The sequence below is a fragment of the Mobula hypostoma genome, chromosome 3, assembly GCF_963921235.1.
Source record: "Mobula hypostoma chromosome 3, sMobHyp1.1, whole genome shotgun sequence".
Taxonomy (NCBI): Eukaryota; Metazoa; Chordata; class Chondrichthyes; order Myliobatiformes; family Myliobatidae; genus Mobula; species Mobula hypostoma.
In genome coordinates, this window is record NC_086099.1 from 83,067,545 (window position 1) to 83,084,089 (window position 16,545).

Sequence of the window (16,545 nt, forward strand, 5' to 3'; positions counted from 1 at the left end):
CTTCCAAAAAATGAAGCAGCACACACAAAATGCTGGTGAATGCAGCAGGCCAGGCAGCATCCATAGGAAGAAGCACAGTCGACGTTTCGGGCCGAGACCCTTCGTCAGGACTAGCTGAGAGAAGAGACAGTAAGAGATTTGAGAGGGTGAGGGGGAGATCTGAAATGATAGGAGGAGACAGGAGGGGGAGGGATAGAGCTAGGAGCTGGAAAGTTGAATGGCAAAAGGGATACAAGACTGGAGAAGGGAGAGCATCATGGGACGGAAGGCCTAGGGAGAAAGAAAGGGGGAGGGGAGCGCCAGAGGAAGATGGAGAGCAGGCAAGGAGTTATTGTGTGAGGGACAGAGAGAGAGAAAAAGAGACAAAAAAAGGAAAAATAAATAATGGATGAGGTTAGAGCGGGAGGAGGGATATTAATGGAAGTTAGAGAAGTCAATGTTCATGCCATCAGGTTGGAGGCTACCCATACAGAATATAAGGTGTGGTTCCTCCAACCTGAGTGTGGCTTCATCTTGACAGTAGAGGAGGCCGTGGATAGACATATCAGAATGGGAATGGGACGTGGAATTAAAATGTGTGGTCACTGGGAGATCCTGCTTTCTCTGGCGGACAGAGCGTAGGTGTTCAGAGAAACGGTTTCCCAGTCTGTGTCGGGTCCCACTAATATATAGAAGGCCGCACTGGGAGCATCGGATGCAGTATATCACCCCAGCCGACTCACAGATGAAGTGTCACCTCACCTGGAAGGACTGTCTGGGGCCCTGAATGGTGGTGAGGGAGGAAGTATAAGGGCATATGTAGCACTTGTTCCGCTTATAAGGATAAGTGCCGGGAGGGAGATCGGTGGGAAGGGATGGGGGGGAACGAATGGACAAGGGAGTCGCGTAGGGAGTGATCCCTGCAGAAAGCGGGGGTGGGGTGGGGGGGGGAAAGGTGTGCTTGGTGGTGCGATCCCGTTGGAGGTGGCGGAAGTTACAGAGGATTATATGTTGGACCCGGAGTCTGGTGAGGTGGTAGGTGAGGACAAGGGGAACCCTATTCCTAGTAGGGTGGTGGGAGGATGTGCTGAGAGCACATGTGCGTGAAATGTGAGAGATACATTTGAGAGCAGAGTTGATGGTGGAGGAAGGGAAGCCCCTTTCCTTAAAAAAGGAAGACATCTCCTTCGTCCTGGAATGAAAGGCCTCATCCTGACAGCAGATGCAGCGGAGATGGAGGAATTGCGAGAAGGAGATGGCATTTTTGCAGGAGACAGGGTGGGAAGGGGAATAGTCCAGGTAGCTGTGAGAGTCCATGGGCTTATAGTAGACATCAGTAGATAAGTTGTCTCCAGAGATGGAGAAAGAAAGATCAAGAAAGGGGAGGGAGGTGTCGGAAATGGATCAGGTAAATTTGAGGGCAGGGTGAAAGTTAGAGGCAAAGTTAATGAAGTCAACGAGTTTAGCATGCTTGCAGGAAGCAGCGCTAATGTGGTCGCTAATGTGTAGCGAAGGAAAAGTGGGGGACAGATACCAGTATAGGCTTGGAACATGGACTGTTCCATAAGGCCAACAAAAAGGCAGGCATAGCTGGGACCCATACAGGTGCCCATGGCTACACTTTTTGTTTGGAGGAAGTGGGAGGAGCCAAAGGAGAAATTATTGAGAGTAAGGACTAATTCAGTGGTGGTAGAGGGGAACTGGTTAGGTCTGGAATCCAAGAAGAAACGGAGAGCTTTGAGCCCTTTCTGGTGGGGGATGGAGGTATATAGGGACTGGACATCCATGATGAAAATAAGGTGGTGGGGGCCAGGGAACTTGAAATCCAAAAAATGAAACCCATTTTTACCAACAGACACATTTCTATGACAACAAGGCTTAGGCTACTAAAATGTTACATCTGTTCAATCTTGCTGTGTGCTTCCGAAACATGGACTATAACACCAGAACTCCAAAGAAACATAGAAGCAACAGAAATGTGATTTCTTAGAGCTGGGGTAACTAATGAGACAGTACTCCAAAGTGCCCATACAAAAAGATCTTTAATGAGAACATTACATGAGAGGAAACTTAAATTCCTGGGCCATGTCATCAGAAAGGGAGAAATAGAATGCCTTACATTACAAGGCTGTATGCCTGGGAAACGCGGTAGAGGAAGGCAAAGAAGAAAATATATGGATACTGTGCAAGAACTATCAGATCTAAGTGTGCGAGATATCATTGACGCTGCGAGGGATCGTTTGATGTGGAGAGCCATGATTGCCCACGCGTGTAACGTGCAAAGCACATGAAGAGAAGAAGATGTACAAGATGAAGGCATTTATTTTACTTTTAACGTGCACATAGGAGATAGTAGAAGATAATCAGTTTAAGAGCTGTACTAACTGTTTACTATTTTGTGATCATTTCCTTTTTATCCGATTATGAAGTCATAACAAATTTTATCTGCATTTTTATCGTACTTGCACTTTAAGAAAAAGTATGTACTTTTCTCCTTTGTTCCTACTGATTTGTGCTTTAAAATGTATTTCTCTTACTAATACATCTTTAAAAAAATAAGGCCCAGTAGAGAAATTAAGTTGTTCATTACATTGGCATATGCGAACGGTAATGATAATTTAGTTGCACATCTAGGTCTAACTGAATACTCAAAATCTTATCAATTAATACTTTTGAGTCCTTTGCTTGGTGTTGGCAAAGAAGCCATTATGAGAGATGCTTGCTTGTTGGTGATTGTTAAAGAAAAATAAATAAATCTAGTTTTTTTGGAACGATAGGATAGGAAGATGAGGACTGCATTACAACTAATGAAGTATTTCAAATATTGTTTTTTTTTTCTGTTGCAGAGATATGAGGAACAACCTTATCAGTAACATAGAATTAGCTGCCTTATGGGGACTTTCAGCACTAAAAAGACTGTGAGTATTGATAATCATGCATACAGGTATGAGGCATCCACTATGTGTATGGTATCATAGGTTCAAAGACAAAAGTTCAAATCAAGTAAGGTAGGAGCAAGATACAAATCTACAAACGTTTGTAGTTGCAGTCACAGAAGCTATGAACATATTGGATTTTCATGATCCTTCTGGTTCAAGGGAAGAAAATCTGCCTTCCCCTCCTGACTGGCCCTTATGACTCCAGTTCTGTCAATTTTATTTTCTTAATTGCCTCCCCAGTCTAGTGGTAACCTGGGATGTTGGCCATAAATCCTGGCATCGTCAACAAGGAACGTAAGCCATGAGCACATTAGGAAAACTTGTGATTTCATGCTTGGGATTGAAATGGAAAAACACTCTTTTGGAGCAAGTTTCAGGTGCTTGAAAATCATCATCAGTGAGAGGACAAACTAGACAATATCAGAAAGCTGATTCATTTATAAATCAACCCAAATTTCTTTTTTTTTAACTTTGTGGATTGGCAAATGTGTGATTGATAATTGAAGACTTGTCTCAAGTTCCCATTTTACTTCCGGTACCCTCCCAAGAAATTACAGATGGAAATTCTACTCAAAATACTACTACTCCTGTAATAATTGTACATTTAATCTTTTATAGTGTCATTGAATATTAGTGTTTTACATCTCAAATATTGATTTTCCCAAATTGTGATTCTTTGGACTGGTAAAGCTGAAACTCTCCATTTCCAAATTTGTAAGGCCTAAATGCCAAAAAAATAAATAGAGCTGTAAGCTCCAGTAGTTTGTTTCTGGTCTTCAGTTGACCTGTTTAGATACTTCACAGTATAGACCTAAAGAAGTGATTTAAGCATTCAAGTTGATTCTGATTCTACAATTGGATGACACAGATTTGTTCATTTGATATGTATGACTTTGCCAATATATTAATTTTAAAGCAGCTTTCTTTTATTTGCCATAAGTCCATTCATACCTTGTTTCAACATTATTTTTATTTGAATAAATCACTGGTGGTGCAGGTCAAGAAATTTTTTGATTTAACTTTTCTGGCTGCCTTTCACAAGGTCCGCTCTGCCACCCTGTTTATTTGTTGCCTGCAGTCTGGTGCTTTGTTTCCTTGTCATGTACACTTGTTGGAACTGGTGGATTGCATTCGGCGAGTACTGTTTACTTTTAAAACTTCTTGGCATTGTAAACTTTCTGGGATCTATCAGCAAACTGATGTCTGAGCCAGTTTCTACAAAGATTTAAGAGTTATTCTCCCCTTTATGCTTCGGAAAAAAATGTTTAAAGAAGTTGGGGAGTTCATCCTGCAGTAGTGATGAGAACACCTAGGTATCATTTCAAGAAAGGGTTTCTGTTAGTGTTTAAGCTCTTGCAAATGAATAAGGAGCTTTGAGTTTGTGCAGAGGAAGAAAATTCTGACACAAGTCCACAAGTTTTTACTCCCTGCTCCCCACTCCCCCTATTCCCTGTGCTCAACCAGCTTATTTTAGATGAATTCAGAAGGTAGACCTTAGATGGTCTTAGTGACAAGAACCTGAGTAGGCCTTGGGCAAAAATGACATGATGTGCATAAGCTCCTCTGGAATGATTTAATAGCTAGCATTTGAAATAAGAATGTAAAACTGATGTTAAAATCTAGCATGACCTAAGCTCCTCATTTTAGTTGGGGGAAGATTTAGTTTGATTCCGGTTTATTTTAGAAACAGAAAAATAGAAAACCTACAGCACAATACAGGCACTTCGGCCAACAATGCTGTGTCACTTTATTTTTCTAAGCTCCATGTACGAATCCAGGAGTCTCTTAAAAGACACTATTGTATCCGCCTCCACCACCGTTGCCGGCAGCCCATTCCACGTACTCACCACTCTCAGCGTTTCTAAAAAAAAACAAACGAACAAACAAACAACTTACCCCGGACATCTGCTCTGTACCCACTTCCGAGCACCTTAAAACTATGCCCTCTCGTGTTACTATGTCCTCTCTTGTTAGCCATTTCAGCCCTGGGAAAAAGCCTCTGACTCTCCACATGATCAATGCCTCTCATTATCTTGTACACCTCTATCAGGTCACTTCTCATCCTCCGTTGCTCCAAGGAGAAAAGGCCGAGTTCACTCAACCTATTCTCATAAGGCATGCTCCCCAATCCAGGCAACATCCTTGTAAATCTCCTCTGCACCCTTTCTATGGCTTCCACATCCTTCCTGTAGTGAGGTGACCAGAACTGAGCACAGTACTCCAAGTGAGGTCTGACCAGGGCCCTGTATAGCTGCAACATTACCTCTCGGCTCTTAAACTCAATCCCACGGTTAATGAAGGCCAATGCACTGTATGCCTTCTTAACCACACAGTCAACCTGTGCAGCTGCTTTGAGTGTCCTATGGACTCAGATCCCAAGATCCCTCTGATCCTCCACACTGCCAAGAGTCTTACCATTAATACTATATTTTGCCATCATATTTGACCTACTAAAATGAACCACTTCACATTTATCTGGGTTGAACTCCACCTGCCACTTCTCAGCCCAGTTTTGCATCCTATCAATATCCTGCTGTAACCTCTGACAGCCCTACACACTATCCACAACACCCCCAACCTTTGTGTCATCAGCAAATTTACTAAACCATCCCTCCACTTCCTCATCCAGGTCATTCATAAAAATCACAAAAGAAGGAGTCACAGAACAGATCCCTGAGGCACACTGTGGGTCACTGACCTCCATGCTGAATATGACCTACAACCACTCTTTGCCTTCTGTGGGCAAGGTAATTCTGCATCCACAAAGCAATGTCCCCTTGGATCCCATGCCTTCTTACTTTCTCAATATGCCTTGCATGGGGTACCTTATCAAATGCCTTGCTGAAATCCATATACACTACATCTACTGCTCTTCCTTCATCAATGTGTTTAGTCACATCCTCAAATAATTCAATCAGGCTCATAAGGCACGATCTGCCTTTGACAAATCCATGCTGACTATTCCTTATCATATTATACCTCTCCAAATGTTCATAAGTCCTGCTTCTCAGGATCTTCTCCACCAACTTGCCAACCGCTGAAGTAAAACCCACTGTTCTATAATTTCCTGGGCTAACTCTACTCCTTTTCTTGAATAATAGAATAACATCTGCAACCCTCCAATCCCTTGGAACCTCTCCCGTCCCCATTGATGATGCAAAGATCGTTGCCAGAGGCTCAGCAATCTCCTCCCTCGCCTCCCACAGTAGCCTGGGGTACATCTTGTCTGGTCCCGGAGACTTATCCAGCTTGATGCTTTCCAAAAGCTCCAGCACATCCTCTTTCTTAATGTCTGTCTGCTCAAGCTTTTCAGTCTGCTGTCAGTCATCCCTACAATCGCCAGGATCCTTTTCTGTAGCGAATACTGAAGCAAAGTATTCATTAAGTACCTCTGCTATCTCCTCCAGTTCCATACACACGTTTCCACTGTCACACTTGATTGGTCCTCTTCTCGCATATCTTATATTCTTGCTTTTCACGTACTTGTAGAATGCCTTGAAGTTTTCTTTAATGCTGCTTGCCAAGGCCTTCTCATAGCCCCTTCTGGCTCTCCTAATTTCATTCTTAAACTCCTTCCTGCTAGCCTTATAATCTTCTAGATCTCTACCATTACCTAGTATTTTTTTTGAACCTTTCATGAGGTTTTCTTTTCTTCTTGACTAGATTTTCAACAGCCTTTGTACACCACAGTTCCTGTACCCTACCATCCTTTCCCTGTCTGATTGGAACGTACCTATGCAGAACGTCACGCAAATATCCCCTGAACATTTGCCACATTTCTGCCGTACATTTCCCGGAGAACATCTGTTCCCAATTTATGCTTCCAAGTTCCTACCTGATAGCTTCATATTTCCCCTTACTCCGATTGAACGCTTTCCTAACTTGTCTGTTCCTATCCCTCTCCATTGCTATGGTAAAGGAGATAGAATTGTAATCACTATCTGCAAAATGCCCTCCAACTGAGAGACCTGACACCTGACCAGGTTCATTTCCCAATACCAGATCAAGTACAGCTTCTCCTCTTGTAGGCTTATCTACATATTGTGTCAGGAAACCTTCCTGAACACACCTAACAAGCTCCACCCCATCTAAACCCCTTGCTCTAGGGAGATGCCAATCAATATTTGGGAAGTTAAATTCTCCCACCACGACAACCCTGTTATTATTATATCTTCCCAGAATCTTGTCTCCCTGTCTGCTCCTCGATGTCCCTGTTACCATTCAGTGGTCTATAAAAAAAACACCCAGTAGAGTTATTGAACCCTTCTTGTTTCTAACTTCCACCTACAGAGACTCAGTAGACAATCCCTCCATGACTTTCTCCTTTTCTGCAGCCGTGACTCTATCTTTGATCAGCAGTGCCACGCCCCCACCTCTTTTGACCCTTCCTTGTCCTTTCTGACAAATCTGAAGCCTGATACTTTAAGTAACCATTCCTGCCCCTGAGCCATCCAAGTCTCTGTAATGGTCACAACATCATAGCTCCAAGTACTGATCCACACTCTAAACTCATCCACTTTGTTCATGATGCTTCTTGCATTAAAATGGACACATCTCAAATTTTGTGAGACAATGAAGTCTGCGAGTTAGAGGGGTTTTGGTTGCAGAACCTACAGAAGTAAGTTGCTCTGGAACATAAGTTACGAATTACTTACAAAATGAGATGTCAGCTTCTTGGTTTCTATTTATAAGATAGAAGTATAAAAGGGGGGAATGAGGAGAAGAAGATGAATTGAGAAAGAGCTAACATACACTCAATGGTCACTTTATTAGGTGTACCTTCTTGCTAATGCAATTATCTAATCAGCTAATCATGTCTAGCAACTGTATGCATAATAGCATGCACACATGGACAAGAGTTTCAGTTGTTCAGACCAAACATCATAATGGGGAAGAAATTTGATCCAAGTGACTTTGACCATGGAATGATTGTTGGTGTCAGAAAGGGTGGTTTAATTATCTCAGAAACTGCTGATCCCCTGGGATTTTCACACACAACAGGCCCAAGAATTTGCAGAAAATGGTGTGATAAATGAAACAAAATATCCAGTGAGTGGCTGAAAACACTTTGTTAATGAGAGAGGTCAGAGGAGAATGGCCAGACTGGTTCAAGCTGACAGGAAGGCAACAGTAACTCAAATAATCACATGGTACAACATTGGTGTGCAGAAGATCATCTCTGAAAGCACGACGTACCAAACCTTGATGTAGATGGGCTACAGGACGAGAGGACCACTCCTCTACCTAATAAGTGGTGGTGACGGTATGTGAGATTATGTGGTTATAGAAATAGGATAATATGAAGTCATTGCCTGCCCAAAACCAATCATACTCACAGCTGTTGTAATGGAAAAAGCCTGAATTTAGCTTTTGTAGATCACACATACGTTAACTTGCTGGTAAATTCAGGATCCGATCCAGGGGCCTGCAAAAAAATCTTAAGATAATGTTCAACCAAGATACGGCTGAAAAAAATTATTGGAACACTGGAAAGAGTCATATATCTACCTGTGAAAGCTACCTAAAACTTGGGAGCATTCTAAAGAATTAAAAGCAAAAGTATTAAATTAATAATTTTATTCACTCATTTTTAAAATGTTAAGTAACGTTAAAGAACGTGAACATTTTAAGTAAAAATTAATGTAAGTTGCCTCTTCATAATCATTCCCTGCTACTCGGATGAAGAGAGCCACTGTTACTGCTTCACATTCAACCCAGTAGATCAACAGGTTGATCTCCATTATAATGTCGGAGAATTCAGCCATTTTGAGTTCTGCCCTTGTTCTCAGCAGGAGTACTTTGCTTATTGACAAGGGCATAACCAGCAGGAGTTTTGGTATAGAATAGCTATCATTTCTCAAAGTTGAAGCTGAAGGTGAAACATTAAAGCTGGGAGACAATAAACTTGCGGCCATCTGGCTAGCAGTATGACTGCTCCATGGTTGAAGAGGCTTTGACATCTCTTAGATAAAACTAGATAAACCCAATTAAAAACCAGGATAGTGGATTGCAGAATTTCTGTTTTAAATATTGTGGGAGATCCAGTACCTAAAACAGATGGGCTGATGCAGTTAGGACCCCAGAAAGTTAGTATGCAAACAGACTTCATTGCAACGATGTCAGGTTCAATGGCACCAGGCAATTGATCTTCACAAGAGCTTGGTTCAGAGATGCCAGAGCAGTGTTCGATAAAGTTGTAAAGGTGACAGAGTTCAGCTGCTGTAGGACTAGCTGGGCTTTAATTTTTTTTTAATGGGAGGTGAGCAAATAACTGATTTCTTACGGAATTCTGCATTACATTTGAAATAAATGGTCTACAATGTACTCCATTATGGTTGGTTCAAAATTTATCAGGAGGACAGAAGAAACTGTTCAAGATGTTCTGAAAGCTGCTTTAAAATGTTGTAGAATCTGCACAGAGCTGCTAGAATTTTTAGTTCATGATTATTCAAAATGGTGAAAGAGCATCTGTGACGTCCCTGGGAACCTCTAATGTTTTCATAAAAGCAATAGGAAGTTCAGTAAAAATAACAGGAATGGACCACCTCTCTTACTGTCTACTAACCCATCTCGTTAAGGAGCATTGCCCTGAGTTGAACAGAATCTGCAGATTCAACTGCTCAGATCTAGAATAGAAACAACTGATATTTAACCCCACACATCTATGAAAAAGGTGTTTGTACCTTAAGATTTTTAATATCTATCTAATCAGTCAGACTTCCATGTAACATGTCAGCCTAGATCTCCATCTTTTCAATGTATTTTGATATGGGCATATCTGCTCAACTATCCAGTGATTCTGCTGGGTACTTTTGACATCTGGACAGTCATGAAACCTATGGCACAGGAGAGGAAAGATGTTTTGAAAAATACAAGATAATCTTTGGTATCTGCCTTTGTAAGATGAAATGTTGTTTAATAGAATGTAATAAAGATTCTGCTATTGTATAAATTAGCTGATTTGACCTGGGGGATTATATTTTTATTTTTCTTGCAGGGATTTATCTAACAACAGGATAAGCTGTCTCAATGGAGAAATGTTCAAAGGCTTGTCCAATCTTATCCGATTGTAAGTTATTAAAGCCTATTTGTAATTTATTTTAAAAGTTGTTTGTAAATTGTTCTTGTTTTGATGCTGCATTCAATATATTTTATGTCCTTGAAATCTTGCTTCCACTAAACTACCTCAGTACTGTTAGTTTCAGCTATATAATGTTTGAACTCTGCATCTTCAACATTCTCAAGTAAAGAAAGTTCTCTTGATACTCTTCGTGCCTTTCTTGTGACTGTCATATTGATGTCTGTTAGTTTTTCCTTTCCACACAAGTATACCTAGCAAAGGATTCCCATTCATTAAAAACTAATTTGGTTGGGTGCCTCCTCAAGATATCTAAAATGGAGCTACTCAGTGCTTTTCCTCAGAAAGCAGACTTTGCAGAGTGCCGACTTAGGGAAGTTTCATCGAGATTGGGGTACCTCAGCACTTTCCTATGCCACTAAAATTCTCAGTTTCCAGGTAATACTGGTGGACTTTCTTTAGGAATTGTAATAAGTCAAGTGATTAACAAGATGGCACTAGTGAACCATAGTGATGGGATGCGGGTAGCCTACAAAACTTCTAACTATACTTCTGAACTACTCTCACTGCTGTCTGCAGCCTGTAATTTCACTTTAAGCAACATACTTTTGAACCACCTTGACAAACTAGCGATTTCACAATCTTCTGAAGGAGTTGGTGGACTTGACTTTCAAATATGCTGGCATGGCACCTTTAAGTAGACAAAGGTATGTTGCCAAGGCATTAGAGGGGTAGGGGGTGGGAGAGAACATGAAGCTAGAATGAAATGCAGGGCAATGAAACTTCCACTACCCAGCATCTTGTTAGCAAATGTTATGTTGCTGGAGAACAAGGTTGAGGACCCAAGGGCAAGATTGCAGTATCAGAGGGAAATGAGAAATTGCTGCATTCTGTGTTTTGTGAAGATGTGGCTCACTGTGGATATGCCGGATATGTTGGTAAGGCCCGAGGGATTTTTGATGCAAAGGATGGACCAGACTGCTGATGTGGAGAATGTAAAAGGTGGGGATCTTTGTTTCATGAAAAACTCTTTGAGATGCTTGGAGGCAGTGGGCTTGTCGCACTGTTGTTTCCCTCAACCTGGAACGTGTAACAATCAAGTGCCAGCCATTCCACTTACCAAGAGAGTTCTCCTCAGTGATCCTGATTGCAGTTCACTACCATCAAAGGCCACTTAATCACATACTTGAGATATTAAATACCGCCATCAGCAAACAAGAAGCCTTTCAAATTATTGTTGAGAATTTAATCAGGCTTGTTTGAGGAACTCTGTCAAATTATCATCAATGTATACCCTGCAGCACCATGGGCCCTCTACACACTCGACCACTACAATAGTACAGTTAGGAATGTCAACCATTCCACATCTAGTCCGCATTTCAGGAAATGTGATCACTTGGCTGTCCTTCGCATGCCTGCATACAAGAGAAGGCTTAAGTGCAAGGCGCCAGGGATGGGGACAACAAAAAGGTAGTCGCAGGAGGCAGAGGAACAGCTAGGGGATTGCTTAGTTGGTGGACTGGTCCTTGTTCAAGGACTCATCAGGGCTCCATGGTTGTAGATGAGTGTGTCCCCACAAAATCATTCAGAGTCTTTCCCAACCAGAAGCCCTGGATAAACCATGAGATCTGTGGTCTATGACAGCCAGCTCAACTCTATTCAGCTCTGGTGACCAGTAGGATAAAATAGGTCCAGGTGTGGTCTTCAGAAAACCATCTCACGTGCACAGTGGCATTGAATCACTGAAGGATGCTTGACGGTTATGGCCGGGCTTGAGTGCTATCAACTCTTAGAAAACAAAACTAAGTGACATAGGTGGCAATAAGGCTTCACTCCCAGATGAGATCAGTGCCTTCTATGCTCACTTTGACTGTCAAAACACAGAGGAACCATCACGAACTCCTACAGCCTCCTTTGAACCTGTGATTTCAGTTTCAGAGACCAATGTAAGAGCCTCCTTCAGGAGGATGAACCCTCAGAAAGCATCTGGCCCAGATGGGGTACCTGCCCAAGTGCTAAAGACCTGTGCCGATCAACTGGCTGGAGTGTTCACTGAGATCTTTAACCTCTTGCTTCAGCAGTCTGAGGTACGTATCTGCTTCAAGCAGACTTCAGATCTACTGGTGCTTAAGAAGAACCTCTAGACAGTGAAGATGCATACATCAGGATGCTCTTCATCGACTACAGCTCTGCATTCAATACCATCATTCCCCCAAAACTAATCAATACAAGACGTTGGCCTCAATACTGGATCTTCACTTGTCGACGCCAGTCAGTTGGGATTGGCAAAAACATCTCCATGGTCTCCATCGGTACAGGTGCACTACAGGCTGTGTGCTTAGTCTCCTGCTCTACTCGCTTTATACTTGTGTCTGTGAGGCTAAGCAGAGCTCCAACGCCACACTTAAATCTCCATAAGTTGCCACTGTTGTTGATTGAATGGAAGGTGGTGATGAATTGGCATGTAAGAGGGAGATTGAAAATACGACTGGTTCCACGGCTATAACCTCTCACTCCATATCAACAAGACCACGGAGTTGATTATTGATTTCAGGAGGAGGAAACCGGAGGTCCATGAATCACTCTTCGGGGGTGGGGGGGGGGAATCAGAGATGGAGAAGGTCAGCAACTTTAAATTCTGCGGTGTTATCATTTCAGAAGATCTGTTCTGGTTTAGCTTGTAGTGCCATTTCTAATAAAGTATGGCAGCACCTCTAGACTTTCTTAGAAGTTTGTGATGATTCAGCGTAACATCTAAAACTTTGATAAACTTCTATAGATTTGTGGTGGAGACTGTTAGCTGGCTGCATCGCAGCCTGGTATGGAAACACCAATGCCCTTGTATGGAAAATCCTGCAAAAAGTATCAGGTACAGCCCAGTCCATCATGGGCAAAGCTCTCCCTGCCATTGAACACATCTACACGAAGCGCTGTAACAGGAAAGCGGCATCCGTCATCAAGGACCCTACCACCCAAGTCATGTTCTCTTCTCACTGCTGCCATGAGGAAGGAGGTACTGGAGCCTCAGGATCCACACCACCAGTTCAGGAACAGTTGTTACCTCTCGACAATCAGGCTCTTGAACAAGAGGGGATAATTTCACTCGCCCCAACACTGAACTGTTCCCACAGTCTATGGGCTACTTTAAAGGATTCTTCATCTCATGTTCTTGATATTACTGCTCATTTATTTATTATTATTATTACATTTCTTTTGTATTTGCATAGTTGTCTTTTGTATACTAGCTGTTTGTCATTGATTCAATTTTGGTTCTTGGATTTACTGTGTATGTCCACAAGAAATTGAACCTCGGGGTTGTATATGGTAACGTGTACTTTGATAATAAATTTACTTTGAACTTTGATTTTGGAATTAATTTGATCTGTGCATATTATTCAAGTTTATAAATGTATTGTTTTAATTTGTTGCAGTTTAATATGGTGTTGACCATTCCTCACAATTTTAGTCATTTAAAAATCACTGAAAGTGATAATATTAAAGTTTTAAGTTACTAACTTTTTTTCATTTTTCAGAAACATTTCAGGAAATCTGTTTTCTACACTGTCAGACGGGATATTTAAGAATCTGCAGTTGTTGAAATATGTGTAAGTTGGCTGCATAAGATGATTTGTTTCTTGGCAGTTCTTTACAAAGTTGTGTCCTGTTAACTTTCTACTTATTACTATATAAAACATTAAATTCTGATGTAACAGGAAACACATGGTTTCAACTTTGGTTGATTGCATTAAGCAAAATGTTGTTCTCCAGAATAATTCATTGAAGACCCTTGTATTTATTTTGGATTGCAGATGTACATAAAAAAATCTTAGTTTTGAGTGTTTTTGACTAGTTATAACTAAAATTGTTTTATTTTGTACAATTGATATTCAAAGTTACTAATTAATTGCCCATTTGCTTCACAACCAACCTCAAATCAACTATACATTAGTTTTGTAAGTGTTATATTTATCTCTTGATAGTAAACAGAGAACATAGATCAGTACTGTATAGGCCCTTCAGCCCACAATGTTGTGCTGATCCTTTAATGTACTCCAAGAGTAATCTAACCCATCCTTCCTATGTAGCCCCTCATTTTTCCTTCATCCATGTGCCTATGTAAGAGTCTCTTAAACACCCCTGGCTGCGGTTCATCAGACCTACCACTCTGTTCATACTGTTCCTAGCTTCCTAAGGCCTTTTGTTTCTCCATTAATTAATGATATCGAGCTTTGTGCCACATAATAGCTATGATGCAGAAGGGAGGCGAGTAAACTATTCCCATGCTACTCTATCCTCTCTATCAACCACCTAGTTGGTATGAAGCACCCTCCTTAATTAAATAAAGCATCAAGATTCTGAGAATATACTTCCTTTTGGAGCAAAACATTAGTCAGTAGTTCATGGGAAGAGGCCACCATTGTGTGCTGCAATACGAATCATTGTACAAGACTTCTGTAATTATTTATGTCAAAAAATCTAAGCGTGGATTTACTGCCAGATTGTCCATATAGGTAGTGTTGCAAAATGTAACAGGAACAGTACTTAAATTTCATGATTTCATTTAAAAACACTGGTGTATATAAAATATTCCTACATGACTTTTATATTGCTTGAACACCTTGTCACAACTTCTATGTTAGTATATAGTGATTTAAATATTTTTCAATTACTCTATGCATAACACAGTGGAATTTTAGTGTCCTTGTATCATTCTTACAGAACTATATAAAAGCATAATTTTCAGATTATGAAATTGTGAACTTATAATTTTACCATAAGGAAATTTGATAGAAGTTAACCTAAATTCCAATACTGTGGATCAATCCTTCATTGATTTTGTGTGTTCAAGGATAACATTGATCTTGGATAACTTAAAAAAATTAATAACTAGGTGAATTGAGGGAGAGGCACTTGTAAACTAACATCTATTTGAAATCTTTGCATTTAATTTTCAATTTTATCATTGTCAGAGAATTTCAGACTGATTATCTTTTGTGTGATTGCAACTTGTTATGGATGATTCAATGGATAAAGACCAAAAATATAACTGTAAGAGAAACTAAATGTGCCTTCCCAAAGTCTCTGCAAAGGCAGCTTGTCATGAGTGTTAAGAAAGAACTTTTGACTTGTGGTAAGTGTCCATATTTTCTCTTTATATTTACACTGTTAACAAATGAACAAATTTCACAACAGATGCTGGTGATATTGATTCTGTAATACTAACATATTTGCCTTGACTTAATAACAATGGAGAAGAAATTTTACTGTACAAAACTAGAAGCAATTGCTCATTAAGTTATTACAAGTAATATTCCTTTCTGTTGGTTGCCTGTCCATTGATTGAACGTTTATCTTTGAAACCTGGGCACCTTTGAGATGATTATGGAATTTGTTATTAAGGAGATAATAACAGAATATTTAGAAGATCATCAATATTGACTCTGACACCATATAATGAAAAAGTATTGGAGTTCTTTATGCTGTAATGGTATGGATGGATAAAGTGGAACAGTTGACGTAGTGTATTGAGATTTCCCTAAGCATTTAATAAAGGGCCACATAATGCCATTGTATAGGTTAAGAGCTCATGATGTTGGAGGATGAATATTAGCAGAAATAGGAGACTGGCTAACTAAGTGCAATATAAACAGGATAAATTGTTCATTTTTAAGTTGGCAACATTTATTTATTGTGATTCCATTTGGTTCAATTCTGATGCCTCAACATTCATAATCAATATTGCTATCTTAGAGGGAGGGACTGGTATATTGAAGCCAAAATCAAAACAAATAAAAACTGATGCTAGAAATCTGACAAAAAAAATCCTGGAAATGCTGTAAAAGTACTGGCAGGTTAGTATTAACATTTCAAGTTAGTAAACTTTACTGGAACAGAACCTCAAATATTAAGCAACACACACAAAATGCTAGAGGAACTCGGCAGGTCAGACAGCATCTATGGAAAGACAGTTGATGTTTTGGGCCAAGACCCTTCAGCAGGGCTTGAATGTTATCACCTCCCACAAAGTGAAGCCCGATTGCTCGACTGTCCTTATTTTCCAGAGAGGCTGCCTGGCCTGCTGAGTTCCTGCAGTGTTCTGTGTGTGTTACTTGGATTTCCAGCATCTGTAGATTTTCTCTTGTTTGTGGTTCTCAAATATTAACTCTTGTTTCTCCCTCCATTGCCTCCTAACCTGATAAGTATTTGCAGCTGTGTGTGCCCGATTTACTAATAGCACATAAGTAGTAGTCTTCAAAAGGATATGGACAGATTAAGCAAATAAGTTTAAAAAGAAATTGGCAGATGGTGTAAGGAAATGTGAAGTTATTCCCTTCGGTAGGAGTAATAAAGCAGAATATTGTTTAAGAGTGGATGAAGAAAAATGCACAGAAGGTGTAGAAATTTAGTATGCAACAGCAGCAGGTGTTAAAGGCAAATAAGGTATTGATTTTCATTGCAAAGAGAGCAAGGTGAAAAGAAGTCTTGCTACGACTGCCTCAGTGTTAAGTGAGATGCTAACTACAGTATTTGAGGGTGTATTTACATGAT

At 40.5% G+C, this 16,545-nt stretch overlaps 1 protein-coding gene across 2 annotated transcripts in view; it reads left to right on the forward strand.

Moving 5' to 3' along the window:
• The window catches only part of adgra3 (adhesion G protein-coupled receptor A3), a 119,849-nt gene that overhangs the window by 70,865 nt on the left and 32,439 nt on the right, over positions 1-16,545 (forward strand). For both annotated transcript variants that reach the window (XM_063043368.1, XM_063043369.1), the window contains exons 3-6: positions 2,826-2,897; positions 9,916-9,987; positions 13,530-13,601; positions 14,967-15,127. In XM_063043368.1, coding sequence (XP_062899438.1) covers positions 2,826-2,897; positions 9,916-9,987; positions 13,530-13,601; positions 14,967-15,127 — 377 coding nt within the window. The remainder of the gene's footprint in view (positions 1-2,825; positions 2,898-9,915; positions 9,988-13,529; positions 13,602-14,966; positions 15,128-16,545) is intronic.